The sequence below is a fragment of the Dacryopinax primogenitus genome (genome assembly GCF_000292625.1).
Source record: "Dacryopinax primogenitus strain DJM-731 SS1 chromosome Unknown DACRYscaffold_5, whole genome shotgun sequence".
Lineage (NCBI taxonomy): Eukaryota > Fungi > Basidiomycota > Dacrymycetes > Dacrymycetales > Dacrymycetaceae > Dacryopinax > Dacryopinax primogenitus.
Genome location: NW_024467202.1, coordinates 455496 through 470354, shown reverse-complemented (window position 1 = coordinate 470354; position 14859 = coordinate 455496). Strand labels below are relative to the sequence as shown.

At 53.8% G+C, this 14859-nt stretch overlaps 5 protein-coding genes and 1 non-coding gene across 6 annotated transcripts; 2 read left to right on the top strand and 4 right to left on the bottom strand.

Annotated features, from left to right (window-relative positions):
* Positions 1–1222: 1222 nt before the first annotated feature.
* Positions 1223–2991, bottom strand: DACRYDRAFT_93909 (glycoside hydrolase). Its single transcript, XM_040777182.1, has 3 exons — positions 2711–2991; positions 2508–2660; positions 1223–2450 (listed from the first exon to the last, which is right to left on the bottom strand). Exons 1-3 carry the CDS (start codon positions 2900–2902, stop codon positions 1416–1418), a joined length of 1380 nt encoding a protein of 459 aa, XP_040630489.1. The 5' UTR covers positions 2903–2991; the 3' UTR covers positions 1223–1415.
* A 1102-nt stretch (positions 2992–4093) lies between these two features.
* Positions 4094–7250, top strand: DACRYDRAFT_49776 (egghead-PC; the record flags this gene model as incomplete). Its single annotated transcript, XM_040774939.1, has 5 exons — positions 4094–4254; positions 4307–4608; positions 4661–4974; positions 5024–5471; positions 5521–7250. 5 exons carry the CDS (start codon positions 4094–4096, stop codon positions 7248–7250), a joined length of 2955 nt encoding a protein of 984 aa, XP_040630488.1.
* A 608-nt stretch (positions 7251–7858) lies between these two features.
* On the bottom strand, positions 7859–8830 carry DACRYDRAFT_114968 (uncharacterized protein; the record flags this gene model as incomplete). Its single annotated transcript, XM_040769918.1, has 3 exons — positions 8531–8830; positions 8036–8475; positions 7859–7987 (listed from the first exon to the last, which is right to left on the bottom strand). The coding sequence occupies exons 1-3, from the start codon at positions 8751–8753 to the stop codon at positions 7859–7861; spliced, it is 792 nt and encodes a 263-aa protein (XP_040630487.1). The 5' UTR covers positions 8754–8830.
* A 236-nt stretch (positions 8831–9066) lies between these two features.
* On the bottom strand, positions 9067–10277 carry DACRYDRAFT_21131 (riboflavin biosynthesis protein ribAB). Its single transcript, XM_040772248.1, has 3 exons — positions 9656–10277; positions 9448–9609; positions 9067–9384 (listed from the first exon to the last, which is right to left on the bottom strand). The coding sequence occupies exons 1-3, from the start codon at positions 10017–10019 to the stop codon at positions 9200–9202; spliced, it is 711 nt and encodes a 236-aa protein (XP_040630486.1). The 5' UTR covers positions 10020–10277; the 3' UTR covers positions 9067–9199.
* A 212-nt stretch (positions 10278–10489) lies between these two features.
* DACRYDRAFT_114966 (bifunctional purine biosynthesis protein ade10) lies at positions 10490–12480 on the top strand (the record flags this gene model as incomplete). Its single annotated transcript, XM_040769917.1, has 4 exons — positions 10490–10505; positions 10556–10682; positions 10728–11835; positions 11884–12480. The coding sequence occupies 4 exons, from the start codon at positions 10490–10492 to the stop codon at positions 12433–12435; spliced, it is 1803 nt and encodes a 600-aa protein (XP_040630485.1). The 3' UTR covers positions 12436–12480.
* Positions 12481–13061: 581 nt separating this feature from the next.
* Positions 13062–13133, bottom strand: DACRYDRAFT_t22. Its single transcript has one exon. It is a non-coding gene; the product is annotated as a tRNA-Cys (tRNA).
* Positions 13134–14859: the final 1726 nt, after the last annotated feature.

Sequence of the window (14859 nt, the reverse complement as noted above, 5' to 3'; positions counted from 1 at the left end):
TCTCCCCGTCCGCTTGCCCAGCAGGAGATCAGCCATATCTCGCACATCTGTTCTCCGGGGCGAAAACCCTCTGGCATCCAGTGCCAGTATGTACTGGACAAGCGCCTCCTCTTCTGCAACGGTCAGATTTGCCAGCTTGCTCCGTCTATCTGCCTGGGAAGCCGTTCCTCCCATCCTGCGCTGCAGCGTCGTATTGGGCACATCGTACAGTTTTGCAGCATGACGAATGGACAATTCTGGGTTGGTTCAGATCGCCTGGATCGCCAGCAGCACTCTACGCTCTCTTGAGCACAGATGACATTATTTTAAGCAAGATATGGTGTAAAGAAAAAAATTCGCAATAGTAACGACAAAAGTGACCCAGGGACTGGGTTGACCCGCAAACCGGTGATCTACGTTATGCGTTTTATCTGGAGAAGCAGGAACAGACATGTACAATGCATCAACAGTGAGCAAAAGATGACGTATCGCAGCTTCTCCGGTTGCACGCACACCAAGGCTGGTCCGAACGTGCTCAGGTCATCTTGGGGGCTAGCCACAACATGCAGGTGGCCCCCCGGGAGCAGATGGTCCTTGCCAACACATACGCTAAATCCGGTGAGCCGTGGGTCTGGCACTTAAAGTCGGGGGACTGTACCCTTACGTTAAGGGCTTAGCAACCCACAACTTAAGTAAACACAGAAACCTTACGATCGCATTCCGGGGTCCTCGGACTCACCGCCATCGCCTCCCGGTGCTTATGACGTTGGGAGCATGCATCTTCTCGGGCCCGCTCCGCTGGCGCCCCGCAAAGCCAAGCAACATTTATTCACCAGAAATAGGAGTTCCTGTCAGCGGCGGGCGTCGGAAGATGGACAGCCAAAACCGGCCCAAGGAATATCCAAGTGCGCCCAACGCGGGCAGATCTGCACCTGCTGCACCGGTTTGTACTGCTAGGAACCTGCCAGGCGCTCGCAATCTGTTACGCGGGCCGGGAACCGCGGATTCTTTGTCTGTGATCATCTTGCGGAACAAGTCAAAATCCGAAACGGTTGTGCCCTGACTAACCCACACAAAGAGCACAAAACTAGCCTTTAGAAAGACGTCAGGGATCTGCGTTACTGATCATGTCTCAGAGTGTACAGTAGCGACGAGGGTCCGATGAAAGATACAGACTACAGGCTACAGTGTTTGAGGGAAAGGGAGTGCTCGATATGGAAAGTCTGTTGAAGAAGCAAGTAGAGGCATTTGATGGCCGTGCGCTGGCGAGGTACCCGAGGCACCGGCACATGTGTACGGCATGGTGGTGCGATGACAGTCCGCTATACTGAACATAAAAGGGATCGGCAAGGTATGCTTGTGAATATGGGGATGAGGTAGATCTTTCGGCACGAAAATAAAATGCAGCGGGAATGCAAATCTGAGAAGTCTAGCGATCACATTCGCAGAATGAGGGATGCGCCCAGCGCAGCACCGGAAGCGAGCACGGCGACGGCGGTGGTCCAGCCCAGGATTAAGGTTGGGATTCCATCGGAGGAGAATAGAGAGAGAGAAGTCGGCGTGCTTGCTCGATAAGGTGTCGCACGGTGCACGGTTTGTTGTGGCATCGGCACTTGGTCGGGAGATCCAGCTCCAGAAGTGGGTATCGGCAAGGAGCTCGCCCAGATGTACCGCTGTGCAACCTCTTCTAGTGCTTGTGTGAAGCCAGTGAGCACATCCGAGTTGTTCGTCAGGCGAAAGTCGCGAAGTGTAGGGATATCGTTATCAGTTTCCACCTTTTCCCATTCGAACAACATCAACATCTTCAAACGAGGGAACATGCTGAGGAATGTTTCGTTCGTGATGCCATCCGCCCACCAACCTTGCTCAAGTTGCTCCTGATCGGGGGAAACGAAGCCGTCGTACGTCGGAATCTGAGTCTGGTTGACGTGCCAGGCAGCACCCGACTCGGACAACATACATGGCTTCCTTGTGCAGTAGGTTTGGTAGAACTCGGTATACTGCGTTCCCCCAGAGTCGCCATTATCCTGGAGCCAACCGGTCATAGCAGTAGCCATATAGCCAGGTTGCTGAATGATATTGTATGCGTTGGGGTAGACACCTTTGTAGTAGTACGATACTCCGGTCCAGTCTACGTAGTCATCGCCCGGATAATACGGAGAGTATGCGTCGTCGGTGTTATCGTAAGTCCCATCACCGTTGGTATCAAGCGCCGCGCGGTCCGTCGCGTTTGCGATCGTATCCGAGGTGATGCCGTAGGGATAGCCAGAAGCGGCATTAGGAGACCAAACAATCGCACAGCTCGGACAAGACGACTTGACAGTAGTGTACATCGTCTTCCATACTGCCTTGAAGAGCGTCGGCTGTGTTCCCCAGATGTCCCAGTTTCCGTTCATCTCCGGTGCGAACCGAAGGAAGACTGCATGGCCAGCAGTGATGTATGACTGCAATTGGACGCCGAGGGATGCGAGCTACATGGAATGTGACATGTCAGACAATCAGATATCGATGCTAAGGGTGCGACCTACGTCTTGCACGTTCACAGCATCTAGGCCATCATTCGGATATACCGTCACGTACACTCCTGCATCGGTATTCGTCTCAAACACTTTGGTAGCATTGATAATGCCGCCTGTTCCGGTAACATCATCATAAGGGTCCTGTGGGATGTTTTGGGAGGCCTAGTCGGGAGTCAGAAAGAGGTGTCGCTCGGCATTATCCGCCAGCTCACTTGGAACCAGGAGGTGTTGCGTCCCAGGCGGACGTTGAACGCGAGCGGCGAGTCTCCAGATGTCACACTCGTATCGACCCAAGCTCCGAGGTACAACTGCCCATCTGGTGGCTCGTTCAAAGCCAGACCTGCTGTGGTATTTTGCCCAGAGATAACAGTGATCAACGATAAGAGAAGAGACGCCGCGAGCATGCCGGGTACCAGAGAAGAGAGGAGGGGAAGACGAGACGAGACGAGCAGGACGGCGGCGAAAGGAAATCAAACCCCGGAGAAAGATGAGCTAAAATAACAGGAAGGCCTCTCCCACCCCACCCAGAGGGTGCCAATGAGGAAAGGAATTAGAAGGCCATGTTGGAAAGATTGCGGTGACGATGCGGAACCAATAAAGATTGATATGCCCATCTGGATTTCATAGGGCCCGATGGGTGCCAAATTTGATTATTAATAAGTGTAAGGTCTCGGAGGTATTACATTTAGGTAATGTTCAGCAGCCCCCTTCTTCAATTAGTAAGTGGACCCAATTAAGTGGGACCCGAATAAGATGTTGTACGGTTACCCAAAGTTGGGCGTACATTGTTTTGACTCCGGCGGGGTCTGTCTCTTAGCAGCCTCGCCCCTCTTGCCCTTTGACCTTTCCATCCTTTCTTTCTCTCATCACCTATTCATAACACCGCGCCTCTATCTGGCATCGTCCTTCTCTTCACCTCCTCCCCTCCTCCTCATCATCGTCCTCGTCGTCCTCGTCTATCTCCCCCCCATCTCCTCACCATCCAAACGCGTCTAGTTCACCGCCTGTTCTAGCTCGCGGATCGTGCAGTGATGGCGTACAATCCTGTCCCGGGAGAGGCTCACTCGCCGAACCCCATGTTACGCGAATCAGCCTACAGCACGGGGGAGAATGATGTTGTCGAAGCATATTATGCACAAGGTCCTTTCGACCACGACCTCCAGGATGCCCCTCCCTCCCCTTCTCTTGTCCACTCTGGACGATCTTCAACCCTGGTCGCACCTTCCTTCTCCCGTAGTCCTGCCCGGTCAGCCGAGTCCGCAAACCCTTCTTCGTCATCACCGCCTTCATCGGACGAAGGCCTGCCTCCTTCAGCCGCCCCGGCATATGCCCCGCAACAGCACCAAGTTTACGGACCTCCTGTTCACCACCGTTATTCAACAGCGTCGACCTCCGCGTCGGCCATGTATGAGGCCATCCACCCCTTATCGCCGGGAACGCCCCTCAACTCTTCCTCTACCGATCTCATCTCGCAGAAGGCGTACTATGGTCAAACACAATCGTCCCTCCTCAAAGGTGGTGCTCCGCCCACCCCCCCTTCCGTGCCGTCGTCCGCGGTCTTGGCAACTATGCCTGCACTTGAGAGTGGAATGGGCATGAACCCAGACAGCGCACGTTATGAGCGTGCTGGCAGGGCGTACGTACCGCCGGTCGAGCAAGCAACATTGCCTGAAGCTCCTGATGGCGAATCCCTCACGCGACTCCCTTGGATTGACGGCCTGCGTGGTGCAGCAGCTGTTGTGATGTTCACCCAAGCGTGAGTTTCATGGAAAACAATGTGTGCATCGCCACTGCTGACATGGTTGTAGTTTTGCTGACTTAACCTGGACACAATCACATCCTGGCACACTGCCACTTACCACAACGGAGGGCGTCATACGAAATGGCCAGCTGGCCATCTCGTTGTGGTTTGTTCTCTCTGGTCGCAGCTTGGCAAACAACTTCTACCGCTGGGCATACCTCGGTCGGAAGATCAAGACTGAGTCGGCCCCGAAAAAGCAGGGTGAAAGCGAGCTGAGGTGGGGTGCTCTGGCGGTCAGCGTGTTCAGGCGTCCTATTCATCTGGCATACGGTGGTGCGATTATTGGTTTGTGTCAGTGGCTCCTATGTGGTGAGTGAAATTCTCGTGCAATCCCGGTGCAATCGGGCTAAGATCCATCTAGCCAAAGGCTTTACGAATGATGCTGAGACGGCCAGTGTCAAGCTCCTCGCTCCGTCTGATCTCTGGGTGCCATCATGGTGCGAAGTTGGCGATTTTGCCGGATTCCTCAAGCTCGTCCTCGATATGTTCACAAATCCCGATCATGGCACGATGTGGTTCCAAGGCGCTCAGCTTTGGACTATCTACGATCTTTTCTGGGGCTCCATGCTGACCTATATCGTCGCTGCTGCCCTTGCTCCCTTGCCGTTACGGAGTCGTTATATCATCTATAGCATACTCCTGCCCAGTCTGTGGTTCATTACTAGCAACAATTTCGTATGTGTTACCGTCTCGTAAATGCGCGTCAAACTCATCGCATTCATAGCTGTTCATCTTCGGTCTCTTCCTCTGCGACATGTACAACACGGGCCTGGTCCGTTGGCTCAATGATAACTGGAAACTGACAATGGCCATCGAACTCAGTGTTATGGCCTTCGCCTGTGCACTGATCGTCGGTGTAGAGAACGTCGCCGGCCCGATCAACAACGCAGTCGGCCATATCACTGTTGCCGCAGGTCTGTTTGGTTACAACGCGACAACTCTGTGGCCCCAAACCATGGTCATGAGCAACTGGATCATTGCCTGTGCCACCATGCTTTGGCTCGAGATCTCTCACACCATGCAGTGGTTCGTTGGCTGGCGCCTTTTCGTATGGATGGGCAAGATTTCCTTCGGCTTCATCTTCCTCCAGTACATCGTGCTGTATTCCATCATGCCACCCCTGGTCTTGGCTCTGAACGATGGCCGTTCTTACTGGAATGTGGTTGCTCCCGGTACGTGCTTGCTTACTGTGAGACGCGAAGTTCTAAACAGATTGTATAGCTTACCTCATTTGTTTCATGATCAACGTCGTCCTCGGTTGGGTCTTCTACCAGATTGTTGACCGTTACTCCCTTCGCCTTGCTAAGGGCATGTGGAATGGTCTTTTCGTCACACACCCCACTTCGTTCTTCACGATGCCGTACAAATTGGTCGTCTTCCTCTGCCACTTCTTCATCAATCTTCCCCTTCGTGTGGGCTCTTGGTTCGCCCGCAAGGTCGTTGGATACTACAAGGGAACGGTTCAGGGTGTTTACACCCTGTTCCACTGGAAGAACGTCGGTGGTCTCAAGCGTGCTCCTCCCGGTATCCACATGTCGGATGATCCGTCGATTCGCAGCCAGCTATACTCCACTCGCTGGACGGCCGATTTGCGCGACGACAAGGAGGCTGTTCGTACTTATCGCCTACTCGCCGTGAACCAGTGGGCCTGGATCATCCACCTGTTCCTCATCCCCGGTCTCACCGCCCTCTGGATCTACTACCATCCGACTGGAGGTTTCACATGGGACGGCTTCACCTTCTCTTCCCTCTGGCGGTTCGTTTGGGTCATGTCAGTCCCCAATTGTTTATGTGCCTACTTCGGCTTCTGCACACCCGACTGGAGCCCGGCGAAGCGTACCATGGACAAGCGACCTGTCATCCGTGAAGCTATCCGCAACTTCAACATCGTATTGGTCACAAAGGGTTCGAACGAGACTGCCGTGCGTCGTGGCTTCAACACCCTCGTCAAGCTTGAGAAACTCCACCCGTCTGTCAAGGTTTTCGTCCTTACGGATGAGCCGTACGCATATCCGGACATCAACAACATCGTTTGCCCGAAGGCATACAAGTCTCCAAAAGGCCTTGCGAAGCACAAGGCTCGCGCTCTCGACTATTTCCGTTCTTCTATGAACCTTACGGAGTATGACTGGACCCTGCACATGGACGAGGAATCCGTTACCGATGCCGAGTCTCTCCGCCGTATGTTCGACTTTATTCGCTACTCACCTCATTCTATCGGTCAGGGTATCATCCTCTACAACGGTCACGGTTACTTCAACAAGGGTGAGAGCTGGAAGACCACACTCCAGGGCTGGTTCTTCTCAGTTGCGGATTGCTTGCGTGTCGGTGACGATCTCGCTCGTTTCCATCTGCAAAATACGGCCATCCACGCCCCGGTCTTTGGTGTTCACGGTTCCTTCCTGCTGCTGAACGGTATCGTGGAGCAGGAAGTCACGTGGGATTGTGGCTCCCTTGCCGAAGATTTCGAATTCTCACACTTCGCTTGGCAGAGAGGTTTCACCTGTGGCAGGATCAACGGTATCGTTCGCGAGCAGTCGCCGACCACACTCCGCGATTTCCTCAAGCAGCGTCGGCGTTGGTTCGTTGGTATTCGCGAGATCAAGGGTGTATACGGTCTGCCCAAGCTGGCCATCAACCTCTGGATTGTTGGTGTGCTCACGCTGGCCGTCACGCTCATCAACATTCCCTTCTCCTTCTGGGTCGACACTAGTGTCACGCCGTTCTGGATTGCTCTCTGCGCCGACTTCTGCTTCGCAACCTTCATCGTCCTCTACCTTATGGGATGGCTCTTCCAGGAGATCGACGCTGCCACGCCATGGTACTATGCCATCCTGCACTTCTTCGGCATGATCATGCAACCCATTGCCTCCATGGCGGAGGGTCTCGCTGCCATCTGGGCCCTGTCGTCCCCCAAAACCATCACCTTCGAGGTTATCGTCAAGAAATAGACAGTCCTCGCCTCCCTTCTCTTCTAGAACCCTGCCTTGTGAGAATCCCCATACGCTGTCGCATTACCAGCTTAATTTGTCGCACCGTCATGAAACGCATATCAAGTCTGCACGCTGTGTCGTGTTTCCCCTCTTTTGTGCAAGTGATCACCCTCTGCCTGTGTTCATTCTACAACATATTCCTCTTTTCCTGTGAAGGTTCCGCGAACTGCTTTCTTCCTCTCTCCAAGCTGTTGCCGTTTTCTCCCACTCTTGTTCATGTCTAGGCGGACTTGATCATGATGGACTTGTTAGCTGAGCACTTTTTTAGTTATCATCTTTATTCCTTCAGTCCTTGCATTATCAGCTGTCCTTCTATATACCTTTGGCAATACAAGCCTGCCTACACTCCTTTTGACAATGAAGCGATACTATCGTGCTCACAGAATGTCAGCGGCGTGTTTTTCGTGGCTAAATGCAATAACATTAAATATAACTCATACCCCCTTGCTACCGGATACAACACTGAAAACTGAACAGGGAATAAAGCTACATCCTGGAAGTCGACCCATAGAATCACACCAATGAAACCATACCCACGAAACCACGAAAAGTAAGTCGAAAGAGAGTCACGCATCCTCCCAATCATCAGTATCCTGCTCGAACTCCTCTCCATCTTCAGGGAGGACGATCTCCTGCCCAAGCGCTTTCGCTCCTTCAGCTAACAGCGCCTGGAGCGTACTGTCCATCCTCGACATCTACACACTGCATGAGCTTCGCCCAACTACATACACAAGGTCACCCACCTGGAGGTCGATAACAGACGGCACGCTTCCCACGACTCCCTCCTCTTCCTGGCTAGCCACACCCACAGAACCGGTGAACCCCCCCGTCCTAGGGCTCCCAGAAGGGCGAAAAGGGTTAAACCCCGCCGTACCGGGCGTGAGCGTCACCCGCTGTTTACCAGCTCGCTGCTTTCGACCGGCGGGGTGCCCGTGCACACGGCGTCTCGCTTCTGGGGAGAGGGACCTAGGGCGTCGTTTTGATCCTGGCATGGGGACGGGTGAGAGCGGTAGGTCAGGGGGATGATCGAGCGTGTCGTAGGCTGGGGGTTCTGTTTCTTGCGAGACGGCGGTATGCGAGCTCGGGCTGGGAGAGGGAGCTCCTCCAGACCGAAGGAGCGCATAGCTTAGCATATCTACGACTGTGCTGCCTATCGTTCGTCTCCTTTTCGCAGGTGGCTGATCTAAGCACAAAGGTAGGACTCTCCCAGAGCTACAGGGGAAAGAGAAGGAACTTACCTTCGCCCGGGTCGTCTCTCGCTCTTATACGCGAAGTGGAATTGGAAGTGACTTGAACCCAACCTTGGGCTTCGGCCTCCGTTAGCTGGACACTAGGCGTGTGGGAGGAAGGCATCCATCCTCCGCGAGTAGAGAGACGGGGCGGTGTTGGCGGGGGTGGAGTGGGCCGCCATGGGTTGAGAAGTGGGAGGGAAGGGAGGGAGAATGTGAACTGGAATGGCATTTCGGTTTGTCGTCTTCAGGGGAGTACCAGTGGATGTGTGGTTATTAATTGACTGGTGAGGAATGAGTCACTCTCCCCTACCCGCACTGCAGGTGATGGAGAGAGAGAGGGTGATGGAATAGATATGAAGGCGTGCGAGGTGGGAGGATAACGACTGGAATCCGGTTGGAATGTGGCCGAAGAAGGGCGCGTTTCGGGTCGCGCGCTTACTTCGCCCGACCGCTATACAACAGCGGAGAAATCGTTGTACCCAAACGACAACCTACGCCTTCTATGCCAGTGTAGCAACTTTGAAACAACGGATCTAATGTCGAGCAGAGATACGTATAGATTCCAAGCAGCAGACAGACAGCTCTCTACCACAATCACATATTTCGGGACAGCACCGTCTTTTCCCCCCTTTCACCCTCTGACCACTTCTCACACACCCAACGCACTACGCCCATTCAAATCTGCGATCCCTCATGCTCCTTCCGCCACTGGACGATCATCTCCACGCTGATCATCTTGAGCCCCCAGCGGTCTGCAAACGCCCGGCAGTCGTCCCGCCGAGCCATAGAGCCCTGCACATCATCGTTCACCAGTTCGCACAGCAATCCCGCGGCCGGCTGGTTCGTCAGCTTGCACAGATCTGGGTTTCCATTAGCATTCTCTTCACCTTGAGGAAGAATCAGGTAGAAGCGGGAGAACGTACCCAGCGCGGACTCGGTATGGCCTTTCCGGGTGAGGACGCCTCCTTCGCGAGCGCGAAGGGGGACCATATGCCCCGGTCTGTTGAAGTCCTCCGCCTTCCCACCCTGGGCCATCATACGTGCCGTAAGAGCGCGATCATGTGCCGAAATCCCGGTTGTCGTGCCTTCACGACATCAGCTCATGTGCATTTGAGCAGTAAACGTACATACCGTACTTATAGTCCGCCGTGACGGTATACGCCGTCCTATGCCTCTCCTCATTCATAGGTACCATCAAGGGCAACCTGAGCTCCTCGAGTCTCTCCCCTGGGAGGGAAACACATATATACCCACTAGTATGCTTGATGAACCACGCCATCTGTTCCGTGGTAATACCATGGGCGGGGACAATCAGGTCACCCTCGTTCTCCCGGTCAGCGTCGTCCATCACTACGAGGAACTCGCCCCGGGAGAACGCGGCGAGCGCCTCGGGCATAGGGTCGAAGATGCACTCGCTGTTGGTGGACGAAGGGGGCATGCTCTTCAGCGGAGCGGGGCGGGTCGTGCGATAAGGGTCGGTAGCGACAGGCGACATAACACTAAGATACTGGGAAGTGCGGTAGAGCGGTAGCGGGGGTTCGCTGGATAGGTGGACGACAAAGTAGAGCTCAACCAGACAGCAAGGCTGAGCCTAAGAGACCAAGCAAGGGAGGCCGATCAAAGACAGCTCCAATCAGACCTTTCGGGCTTGGGCGGGCACCAGTCGGTGAGAGGCGTTTACTTGGACAGTGCGCAGTTGAAGGGGGGAAGATGGTGGTTGGGAGTTGAGGAGGAGAGCCTGAGCGCTGCTTAAGTATTCAAGCAAGGGTCGGCTGTCCGAGTGGGTTGCCCGCCGCGCTGATGGTGTGCTTTACCGGCGCTTTTCTCGTGCGTTCAGCTGCTTCCTCAGCCGCGGAGAAACACTTCCAGCGGCTGTGCTTGATTAGTCATCAATAATATGTAAGCAATTTCAACAATACTCCTCCATCTACCAGGGTCCACCCAACATCCAAAAAGTTTCCCACAATGTCAAAGCATATCGGTATGTCCATTACCCATTCCACATGCCATCCTGCTGAGATCCATATACAGCACTCCTGTCGGTGTATGACAAGACTGGATTGCTCGAGCTTGCAAAGGGACTGCAGGAACAGGGCGTGAGGCTCTTGGGTTCAGGCGGGACTGCGAAGAAGATTCGGGATGCTGGGATCCCCATTGAGTGCGTTCTTAGGTTTCCAGGCATGCCAGTACTAACATCAGACAGGGATGTGTCCGACATCACCCACGCACCGGAGATGCTAGGCGGGCGTGTGAAGACTCTTCACCCTGCGGTGCACGGGGGGATCCTCGCCCGCTCCATCCCCTCCGACTCTACTGACCTCCAAGCGCAAGGCATCGCCCTCATCAGCATAGTGGTGTGCAACCTGTACCCGTTCTCTCAGACGGTGGCTCAGCCGAACTGTACGCTCGAAGGAGCTGTAGAGGAGATCGATATAGGAGGAGTGACACTACTTCGCGCCGCGGCGAAGAACCATGCGCGGGTGTCGGTGCTCTCCGACCCAGCGGACTACGCCGAGTTCCTCGCTTCGTGGAAAACGGGTACAGGGGACGTAGGGCAGAAAATCAGGAGCTCCCTCGCGCTCAAGGCGTTTGAGCATACCGCCGCGTACGACGAGGCGATCAGCGGCTACTTCCGGGAGCAGTACGCTTCTGCCGACCTGCCGGCTGAGAAGCTCGCCGGAGAAGTCCAGAGGATCCCCCTCCGGTACGGGGCAAACCCCCACCAGAAGCCAGCACAGGCGTTCGTCAAGTCCGGTGAACTCCCTTTTGCTGTCCTGGCCGGCGCACCGGGGTATATCAACCTGCTCGACGCGCTGAACAGCTGGGCACTGGTAAAGGAGCTGCAGGAAGCGCTCGGCCTCCCAGCAGCCGCTAGCTTCAAGCACGTCTCTCCTGCTGGTGCGGCTGTAGGCCTAGAATTGGACGAGACGGAAAAGCAGGTGTATGGGGTTGACGACCTCAAGGAGCCTCTGACCCCGCTTGCGTGCGCCTACGCCCGTGCCAGGGGAGCAGACCGCATGTCCTCCTTCGGGGACTTTATCGCCCTCTCCGCTCCATGCGACCTGGCAACGGCGAAGATCATCTCCCGGGAAGTGTCGGACGGGGTCGTCGCTCCCGGGTATACGCCAGAGGCGCTCGAAGTACTGAAGAAGAAGAAGGCGGGGAAATACTGTATCCTCCAGATGGACCCTACATACGTTCCCCCCGAGGCAGAGGTGCGCCAGGTGTACGGAGTCTACCTCCAGCAAGGGCGCAATACGGCCAAGATCACCCCGGAGCTGTTTGGGAACATCGTCACGAAGAACAAGGAGGTGCGTGTCTTCGCTCCCATGTATTCCCCCTCTGACAACGACTCGTAGCTCCCCAAAGCAGCAGTAATCGACCTGATCGTTGCAACCCTCGCGCTCAAGTACACCCAATCCAACAGCGTCGCCTACGCCCTGCACGGTGCAATCATCGGGCTCGGCGCAGGCCAGCAATCGCGTATCCACTGCACACGTCTCGCCGGTGCGAAAGCGGACAACTGGTGGCTCCGGCACCATCCTCGTGTCCTCGCTTTACCCTTCAAGAAGGGGACGAAGCGTGCGGATAAGGCGAACGCTATCGACCTCTTCGTCACTGGGGAGAAGCTCGAGGGCGCGGAGAAGGCCCAGTGGGAGGGGCTGTTCGACAGCGTCCCCGGCCCATTAAGCGAGCAAGAAAAAGAACGGTGGAGCACCAAGTTGTCCGGCGTTGCATGCTCCAGCGACGCCTTCTTCCCTTTCCCGGACAACGTCCACCGGGCGAGGAAAAGCGGGGTCAACTACCTCGCTGCTCCCGGCGGAAGCGTGATGGATGCCGAGTGTGTGAAGGCTGCGGACGAGTATGGGGTCGTCTTTGCGCATACTAGTCTGCGCTTGTTCCATCATTAGATTAGGCTGTACCAGAATACAGGAATGCAGAAATCAATACGTGCGGGTGGCCAAGCTGATGGTACAGTAGACGACAAAAGTAAATGTACGCCGCGCGGCGCGCGTATTTTTCTGGGGCAACTTGTCACCGTCATATCTCCCTGAGTACAACAGATATTTCCATTATGTTTGCATATTCTAAAGCCAGATCCTCTTGACTATTTACCATATTACAGAAGTTGTCCTAAGTATGTGGGTGCTTTATGGTGTTTAATTGGCAACAATGTGATGGGTCAAAATCAGGGTCCTGAGCAGCATACATTTACTTTTGTTGTCTACTGTATGTGCCAATCAGGGATGGACTAAGATATTGCATGGGAAGACAAGTGAGTCTTTTCATATCAGAAGGTCTGCTTGTCTGATTCCAGGAAAGCGGAGGTGTTGCACCTGGAGGAGGGCATCAAAGAACTTGACATCGCTCTGAGAAATGCCCAGTCAAGCAATAAAGCCACAGCAGAGAACAGGCACTCAACAAGGTCATATGCCATCATCCGATTCTTGCTGAAGGGTGACCAGGAAGCCACACAAATCTTCACCATCATTGACAGACCAGGAGAGGAGTGTGCTTTGACAGAAATCAAACATACTGGCTAGACCAGGAATCGAACCTGGGGCCTCCTGGTTTGTACTCAGGTGTGCTACCACTGCACTATCTGGCCTTTCCTAAGAGTGTGGGTTATCCAAGTCCATCATGCTTCACCACTTCCAAACTTCAATGGCTGCCCTGCCAATGAGACCAGCTGGATAAACTCCAGTAGAAGGCTAGCATTGGAAGTACTAGAAGGAAAACAGGAGAGTCCATGCACCAGATTCAATTCAATTTGTTTTTGGGTGACTCCTTTTCTGTGCCAAAGTCCCTGAAATCACTTCATGCTGATTATGAGTTCTTTATTATCCAGCCTAGCATGACCTATGCTGACTCTTGCAGATTGTGGCAATGATTTCTATGAGTCAATCATGCAAAATCAAGTGTGTGAATACCATCAAGAACATTGAAGCCATTGTAGGCCCCACTGTCACACTGGCAGGGTTTCTCACTGATTCAGTCACACTCTAGATTGATGTGGCAAAGACATTCAGGGAAGCTTTGTTCAGGAAGCAGGGGCCAAAGTTTGGCATGGCATGGTATGCCTCCTACATCTACCTCTCATCTTTGGGGAACTAATGCCCCAGCAGGTGGGGCCTTGCCTTCCCCTTCAGCATCTATATTTTCCTTACCTTCTTGCTCTCCATGGCAGTACCCCCATGCCAATCTCCCCTTTACTCCAGGCACCTGGCATGGCACTTGTGGCAATCCTCTTACTCATTTGGCTATATGTTGGCACTCATACTCTCATTCATGCCATAGATGGGAGCATGTTTGATGACCCCATGCTGCAGGGATTGGAGGAAGCACCTGGCTGGGGTAGATGGACTGTGGCTGGAAAAGGACAGGGAGGTTCCAGACAAGGCATCAGCAAAGAGGGGAGCATCCGGACATTGACTGTCCTGGTTATTGATGCCAAACAGGATCCAAACCATATATCATTAACTCCTATTTGTGGCTATGACAGAAATAAGCCAAAACTGTAATCCACATCCACATCTACTAGAACAGATGACATGTTTGTAAGACCAGAGAGAGGATCAGTTTGGGCACTTGTGCATGGGTGGGGATGAGGAGCAGCCCATGCACTAGCCTGATGCAGTGCATTGTTACCAGGTGAGCCAAGTCAGGATACCCTTTGGCCATCTACAGACAGTGTACTTGTGACACTCATTGATATACAACTATTCAGAAGGTCAGCACTACATCTATAAGAGAATGAATGGAGATGTATGCTGACCTCCAAGTGCAAGGCATCACCCCCATCAGCATAGTGGTGTTGTCAGGGAATGCATTGTTTTGGGGTCTTGTACCCCTTATCACATGTTCTATCCCTGCTTCTCCTTGCTTCCAGGCCTTCTCAAAGTGATCCATGAGGCCTGTGCAGGGTCGCATCATGGGTTGTGGCATGGGTGCTGTGTGGATTTCCACCACATGCAGCTTTGTGGCCCTGCATGCATTCCATGCTGTTCCATGGTGGTGTTAGGGCAACACAGGCTGACTAAGTCTGCTCACCTAAGAGTGCCAAGAGTCTAAGCAGGCAACAAGGAAGTGGAGTAGACCTGATGACTAAGACCTATCTACAGTATAGGTACCTGTGGATGATCCTAAGAGACCAAGTCTGAAGAGACAGTTCCCAGGCAGAGTAGGTGTCAGGGCACCAGCTCATTGCTTGGTCAAGAGACATGACTAAGCCTTTATGACATGGAAGTAGCTGGTATACCTTGGCATGTGCTGGAACCTGCTGGAAGGATTGATGGTCAGGTGACCTGCTGTGCATGGCTGTGCATGACCTCATA